General features: G+C 37.2%; 1 protein-coding gene across 1 annotated transcript in view; it reads right to left on the minus strand.

Annotated features, from left to right (window-relative positions):
• Window positions 1-949: 949 nt before the first annotated feature.
• The window catches only part of LOC115230042 (laccase-like), an 18,966-nt gene continuing 11,243 nt past the window's right edge, over window positions 950-8,672 (minus strand). Inside the window, exons 2-4 of the mRNA XM_036499484.1 lie at window positions 5,715-7,698; window positions 1,136-1,568; window positions 950-968 (exon numbers count right to left, since the gene is read on the minus strand). Coding sequence (XP_036355377.1) covers window positions 1,471-1,568; window positions 5,715-7,674 — 2,058 coding nt within the window. The 5' untranslated portion in view covers window positions 7,675-7,698 and the 3' untranslated portion in view covers window positions 950-968; window positions 1,136-1,470. The remainder of the gene's footprint in view (window positions 969-1,135; window positions 1,569-5,714; window positions 7,699-8,672) is intronic.

Genomic DNA, 8,672 nt, shown 5'->3' on the forward strand with positions numbered 1-8,672 from the left:
GTTATCATAAAAGGTGTATTTGAATATATCAATAGAGAAGTTGATACTAGAAATTTATTTCAACTGTTTTGTGAAATAAGAACACACACACACACACATATACATCTTATACAAACGCGCTTTTATTAAAGCATTGTATTAGTTATAAGCTTGAGGATAATGGTTCGAATCATACTTCTACCCTTTCAGTATCACTCATTAACTCTTTTAGTATATACGCTTCACTTCTGCTGTCTACAACTATTAAATACCAATGCTCTGGACAAAACAGCGTTTATAATTGTTAGATTAACATAAAGAAACCCACAATTTACTTCAATGGTTATACGATCTCAACGAGTGGATATTTACGCGTCAACTCGAGTTGATAAAATTAGAAGTCAAAAATCTACCTCCGTTCTAAAGCAAAAACTGGACATGATAGATAACGTAATCCTAGAAAAATTATTTACATACCAGACGGGATGGTCGTGGCTATTCAATAGGTTCGAACCTAGAGTTAAACAATAATAACGTCAATGAAGACAGCTTTCACTAATTATGAATAAATACCATTATTGGATGGAAGTACTCCGTCGGTTACGACGATGAGGGTTCCGGTTGATCCGAATCAACGGAACAGCCTGCTCGTGAAATTAACGTGTAAGTGGCTGAGCACTCCACAGACACGTGCACCTTAACGTAGTTCTCGGGGATATTCAGCGTGACACAGAGAGTGACAAGGCCGGCCCCTTGAAATACAGGTACAACAGAAACAGGAAGTAAGAGTGAGAGAAAGTTGTGGTGAAAGAGTACAGCAGGGATCACCACCATCCCCTACCGGAGCCTCGTGGAGCTTTTTTAGGTGTTTTCGCTCAATAAACACTAAGAACGCCCGGTCTGGGAATCGAAACCGCGATCCTATAACCGCGAGTCCGCTGCCCTAACCACTGGGCCATTGCGCCTCCACAAATACCATTATTACTACACTATCAGACACACACGCTCACACACACACACACATTAATAATAGTGTAGTAATAATGCAAAATTAATAATGCCGTCGTAATGGTGTTGTATCACTAATACACTATCTGTACTATATACCAGCAAGTACATCCATAACCCACGACACACATCAGTTACCAAACCCCACTCAACACACACAGACACACACACAAATACACACACACACACACACACATTAATAATAGTGTCGTAATAATGTAAAATTAATAATGCCGTCGTTATGGTGTTCTATCACACCATATACTGTTACTAATACACTATCTGTACTATATACCACCAAGTACATACATGACCCACGACACACATCAGTTACCAAACGCCACTCGAACCTTACACTATGCACTTACAGACCCCACAAAATTACCTTAGCAAATCTTAGATTCGCCCCACCCCACTCTCCCCCACTTCTATCTATGATCGTATTGATTTCAGGTGATTTTCAAAGTTAATTCTTTTGCTTCCTTATAACAAGGAACACCAGAACAACAACAACAAGACCAGGATACAGACGACAGCGATTAGAACTCCAAGTGCCACTCGTACCATGTAGTCGCCTGCAGCTGTAAATGAAAAGAAATACAATATTGAGTTTATTAGGTAGATACACAAATAGCAAATAATTTAAAAAAAAGACTAGCTGGCCCTGTGCCGTCAAAAATGACGCCTAATTGTAGTATTTTATATATAAATAAGGTACATAATAATCAGAGATACATATATTCACACACTTTCCTTGTTCACGCAGACGCTTACACAAATATATTCACACAGAGTTGAAACGGTGTTTGATTTTTCTTTTCAGCGTTGAATGTTTACCATCGCACTTTCATTGCATTCACACACACACACACATACACAAACATACACACACACTTCCATGACTTCCTTTTATATACACACACACACATACTCACGCAAAGATGAAACGCTGTTTGATTTTTCTTCACCGTAGGACTTCTATCATCCCACTACCAAGTTTGCCCTCACCCCTTCTTTCCTTAATCATCTATCACCCCTTCCCTTCTTATTCATATGTTGCGGCGGAGAAATACACAAGAGTATTATTATAGTAGAAGATAAGATACACAACACTCTCTTTACCACTTCCTCTCTTACATTGCTGTTATTTTTTCTCACTCCCTCTCAGTCATGGCTATTACTCTCCCTATTTCTCCTTCACTGAATTACTATTTTCTCTCCTCTCCCTTCACTTATATTATTCTTTCTCCCACTCCCTTCTGAGGGATTTTGAACATATATATATATATATATATATATATATATATATACGATACACTTCGCTCATTATTATATAATGAAATATTTCATAAGTTTATTTATTTATTTCAATAATGCATTTTCTTGCGAGGAACGAATTCGAACTGCGCATTAAACACCCCAAAAGTAACCTACGAACTTCACCTGTTAGGAATAAGAACAAAGATATATTTTCTGAAATAGCAACCAAATCTCCTTGAATTACTCTGTGCCACGTTAAAAAAAATGGGTACATTAAAAAATAATGCGCTTGATTTACTGTATCTGAATATAAACATGTACAGTCATGGCTAGAACTTGCAAACCCCTCTATGGTCTAATTTTCATTTCATTTTATTTGTATTGCCTCAGAAAGCGAAACATTCCCAACCTAGTCCACATCTGAAATAGTTTGCCGATCCCTACTTTAGGTATATGTAGTAAAAAATAGTAGTAAATCTACTTCTCGAGTCCTATAAACTCATAGGGACGATTTTCCGGTTTCTGTGGCGTATATATTCCCCGCTTTGACAGGACACCGGTCCGTCGCAGGATTACTCATTTTTCCCAGCTGAGTGTGAAGTGGAGCAAAGTTAAACGAAGTGTTTTACTCAAGAAAACAACGCGTGACCTGGTCCAGGAATCGGTACTACAATCTTACGATCATGAGGCCAACACCCTAACCACTAAACCACGCACCTCCACATGTGTGACCAGAAGATAAAAATATATAAAACTTCAATGGCAGTTGCATTTCAAGAAGTCATTTCCCTCTCACTTATGTAACAATATAATTAAATAATATATCTCTATTACGGAAGATCTAATAGCAAAAAATGCCACTAAGACTCTCTAAATATTTAGCACTCTATCCATAAGCCTATTGCTGTAAAAAATACATTTGTTTCTTCAGTTTCCACATCATCTGACAAAAAATAATTCATGCACACGCAGCTACTGGTACCATTTTAATTTCAATACGTGTTTGTTCTCAGTGTATCACTCCATAATTGTGATGACTTCCATTCCAATGATCACTAGTAAGAGTTTATTCGTTTATTATTTGCAACGTTTGTAGTAGTTTTGCTTTCCAAGTTAAGGACGTCACTCATGAAACATAGCCGTACATCTGCGATATACATCAGTCAATATTGAATTGCGTTCCTACAACGAATAACTTCCTTGTTGCCAAACTAATACAACACATTACACTGAGAATCCTCCAGAAACAAAATTAATTCACTTAATCCAAAGAGAACAACTAGTAACACATTAGTTTGTCATTGATTTTCGTTTTTCATTCACGTAATCTGCTAGGAAATCCACAATAGATTTACGTATACAGTTTGAATAATAACATAGTAATACGAAATATAGTTTTAGCAACAACGATGATCAACCACCACCACAATCACCACCACCAGCACTGCCACGATGGAAAACATTGCTCGAACATCAGGATTCTTTTCTCTCCACACAATCATTTTCTAAATTGGTCAAGAGTAAAGGACTGCAACTCTTTACGAACAGGTATTCATCCTAATTTACGAAATGAACTTACGTTGTTTCCTTTATTGTATGTGCGTCCGTGTCCTGATGGCAAAACTAAAGAAATACCTGGAAAAAGTAATCACCTTTAAAATTCCCGGAGAATCTCATCTTCGTTTGCAGTTGATAGCAGAAAACAAAATTTAAAAACTGTTCCTCAAACTTTCCAGACCGGAAAGGCGGTACATCCTGATAATTAGATTCTAAGTCACCAAAAGTTAAACATGGTTTATCACTTCTATAGGGATCATAAAGAAAGGGACAGTTGAGTAAAGTGCAGTTCTTTTGTTGTATGCAGTCAGAAACTGTGGAGTTAGGTTCTTCGACCGGTGCACCCTTATATCGAAGAATTGCTTCAAATGTATTATTTTTGTCTATTTGCATTGTCTGTCCGCGGATCCAGTAATTTCTGACAGAGTTATTTGCATGTATTGTGAAGTCAAATCTCTCACCGGGGTTGATGATAAAGTAATCAACAGGTGTTTTGTTTTTATGTCAAAACCATCAGAGGCAATGACTACCATCTGGTGACCATCAATAGATACTTCAAATGGATACAGAGCCCCTGCAGCGATCACTCTAAAACGATATTCTTTACCTGTTTCTACTTCAAAGACAGTCAGTGGAGCCCCATTATGTTTCCCTGACTCATCATAATAACGGCCCCGACCATTCACAGTTCCGGAATTGAACTGAAAGAGACTAAAAAGCCCTCCTTCAAGAGAACTGGTAATACCAACCTTTTGGTTATTCACATAAAGTCCCATGCTAACTTTTAAAAAACTCATATCGGAATCCCAGTCATGATTGTAGTCTGAGATTACCATTACATGTTCTTCCATTTTACGTTTTGTCTTTTCGTGTAGTATCAAACCGCCAAATAGTCCCATCGTACGTTGTGTCCCAAGATGAGAATGGTACCAAAATGTTCCAGTTTGTGTAACATTAAATTCATATCTGAACGTCTGACCTAGTTGAATTGGACACTGTGTAACCCAAGGTACACCATCCATATGTGATGTTTCTCTTTGATGCAAGCCGTGCCAATGTATTGTTATAGATTCTGAAAATAATTGGTTTTCTACTTCAATGATGACTCTTTGTTCTTTATAAACTGGATCTCGAAGCACGTAAATGCTATAAATAACAAAATTTCGATATTGTGTTCAAAAATACATTTGGATACAAAAATTCGAAAGCTGTCTGTGGGATCCGAACCCACATCTCCATTTATGTCTTTCGAGGTCAAGTTCGCAAAAAAGAATTATTTCACGTTCTTTCGAAATTTTATCGAATTCTTACATGAAAAATATATATATTTCTTTACTGCCCACAAGGGGCTAAACACAGAGGGGACAAACAAGGACAGACAAAGGGATTAAGTCGACTACATCGACCCCAGTGCGTAACTGGTACTTAATTTATCGACCCCGAAAGGATGAAAGGCAAAGTCGACCTCGGCGGAATTTGAACTCGGAACGTAACGACAGACGAATTTCGCCCGGCGTGCTAACGTTTCTATCAGCTCGCCGCCTTAACATGAACAATATATAAATTTATGTGTAGGTGTAAGTGTATGTGTGTCTGTATATGCGCCTTAGCATTTGTCTCCTATCAGACAACCGGAGTTGGTTTGTTTATGTTCCTTTAACTCAGTGGTTCAACAAAGCCGACAGATAGAATTAGTACCAGGATTAAAAATGAGTGCTAGTATTGATTTGTTTGACTAAATCCTTCAAAGCGGTGATTCAGCATGGCTGTATTCCAATGAATGAAACATGAAAAAGATAAAAGACAACGATATAAAAAAAAGACAAAAAAAGAAAGAAAAGAAAGAAAGAAAGAAAAGAAACGAGATTGCTGAGAAACGATAAAATAAGTTATTGAAAACTATTCCTTACCGTGTTCTGAAGTATTTTTATCACCAACACCTTTTGTTTCTTCATTATAAACTCCTTTCTCGAAACTTCGACATGCAGGGAAATTGACAGGGATTTTTGGTAAGTGGGCAAAAGATTCATTTAGAACCATTGCCATTCCGTCCTTACTGTGTAATTCAATATGGCAGTGCATGATCCATACTCCAGGATTATCGGCCACTATTCTCACTACAACGTATCCACCTGTAGGGACCATAATTGTATCCTTTTGAGGGGGGGTTCGTAAATTCATTCCGGGGATGTTGTCTCCTTCCCAGTTGCTATTTGACCAAACCGCATCATTACAATAGTTCATTTTCGGATCACCTCTGCAATCAATATCTACAGTATCATTTATTATTTCTCCCGTTGTTTCATTGTATTTTGGAAACCCCATTTTAACTACATAAAATGAATGTCCATGCATGTGTATAGGGTGGGAGAACCCTTTACCTTTTCCAAGATTTGTCATTACAACTTGAATTGTATCACGATATTTCAGGTTTATAGAATAAGTACACCGACACACTTTATCAACACCGCAGTTGGCATTATCACACAGACTATCTATTTCTTTTGGTTGTGTTAAAGGGTTTACCGTGGGTTCCACGAACACACGACCATTTACTGATGCTGGTGTGTATCCTGGCTCGCCAGGAAAAGCAAAATTTAAAAAATATTCCTCAAACCTCCCAGACTTGTATGGAGGTACAACAACAGGGTAATCAAGTTCCAAGTCATTAAACTGTAAACACCGTTTATTACTTTTCTCGGGATAATAAAGAAAGGGGCAGTTGAGTAAAGTGCAGTCCTTTTGTTGAACGCAGTCAGAAACCGTGGAGTTGGGTTCTTCGTCCAGTGCACCCTTATAACGAAGAATTGCTTCAAATGTATTATTTTTTTCAATTTCCATTGTTTTTCCACGAATCCAATAATTTCCGACAGAGTTATTTGCCTTCAATATAAAGTCAAATCTCTCACCCGGACTGAGGATGAAATAATCAACAGCTGTTGGTTTTAGGTCAAAACCATCAGAGGCAACGACTACCATCTGGTGACCATCAACAGACACTTCAAACGGGTAAAGGTACCCTGCAGCGATCACTCTAAAACGATACTCTTTACCTTGTTCTACTTCAAAGACAGTCAGTGGAGCCCCATTATGTTTCCCTGTTTCATCATAATAACGGCCTCGACCATTCACAATACCAGAATGGAAATTAAAAAGACTAAAATGTGCCCCATCTAGAGATTTGGAACTGCCAATGTTTTTACGGTTCCAATAGAATCCGAATTTCATTTTTAAGTAACTCACATCGGAGTCCCAGTTATGGTTGTAGTCTTTTATTAACATCACATGTTCTTCCATTTTACGTTTTGTCTTTTCGTGTATTATAAAACCACCAAATAGTCCCATCGTACGTTGTGTCCCAAGATGAGAATGGTACCAATAAGTTCCAGTTTGTGTAACATTAAATTCATATCTGAACGACTGACCTGGTTGAACTGGACACTGTGAAACCCAAGGTACGCCATCCATATGAGGTGTTCCTTTTTGATGAATGCCGTGCCAATGTATTGTTGTAGATTCTGAAAATAATCGGTTTTCTACTTCAATGATGACTCTTTGTCCTTTATAAACTTCTATTGTTGGTCCAGGAACTGTGCCATTAACTGCAATCACCTTAACTGACTCAGAGAAACCATCCATCGTAATGACTTTATCAGTTGGTATCGGTTGAGCATTTGTAAAATTAGTGACGTCATATTTGTAGAGTTTTCCATTATGGGGTAGTACCAAGATCTTATTGTATAGCATAGTTAATTTATAGGAAATTACCAGCTTAAACTCACACACGTCGTCTTCCATACGACAACCATGAGAATAAACTAATGGTGATAAGAGCCCTAGGAGGAATACAATTATGTTGAAGTGAATCATAGTTGAACCAGTGTGTGCTGATATCTGAAATAACAAAATGAGAAACAATGAAATCAAAGACGATGTGACAATTAAATCACGAAATATTTGTAAATTTTCAAGACAAAGGAATACAGACATATCAAAGAGAAGAAATGAAAATAAAACTCTGTGTGACAGGCAGACGACAGGGAGATCAAAATTGTTTTGTTAGTAGGACATTTCAGCTGGAACAAATTTTTATCAGAAATTGTTAGAAACTTAACAATTTCTGGTTACAGTCGTTTTTTCCTCTGTCCTTTATAGCTTACGAGATGATCTTTGTCAACAGTTGGTGACATAGTATCATAAGTTAGAAGTGGGGAATATTTTAAGCGTGTCTGTCAAACCAGAAGTGCTGCTTCAAGTACTTTATCGCCTAAACGTGATCAGTATGGTCCAGAGGATACTAGTTTGTACATAATAGTGTTCTTATTCATTCGTTTTATAGTACTTGTCATGCTTACGTTACACAATATTCTATTGGTTGGCAATATACAAGTTAGTTAAAGATACATCGGAGTGGTTGTGTGGTGATTGTAGATAGAACTAAATTTGATGTTTCTCACAGATATTTACTAATTAGAAGACTAGTAAATACAGTAAATAACTTACTAAATGTAGAGTGTAATAGAGTTAAGAAATATCTTCCAACACATGAATCATTAATCAAAGCCAAGTGTTTCCTACAAAAGTCTTAATATGATGTAACCTCTATCCTGTTCCCGATTAACAAGAAACAATAGCAGCTCAGTCTAAACTTAAAGTCATTGTACACATTAAATATTGCAGCTGATGTAATACTTGTTGTTAAAGACAATAAAGATGCGATAGGCATGCCTGTGATATCATTGATTATATCGGCAGAACCAAAAGTGAGAAAACATCCTATACTGATAATGTGAGCGGGGGGCTAGCATTAGATAACATTAGATACATAAATTCCCTATCTTTTCTCAATAAAATCTGTGATTCTACAC

Source organism: Octopus sinensis, unplaced genomic scaffold, assembly GCF_006345805.1.
Source record: "Octopus sinensis unplaced genomic scaffold, ASM634580v1 Contig14139, whole genome shotgun sequence".
Taxonomy (NCBI): Eukaryota; Metazoa; Mollusca; class Cephalopoda; order Octopoda; family Octopodidae; genus Octopus; species Octopus sinensis.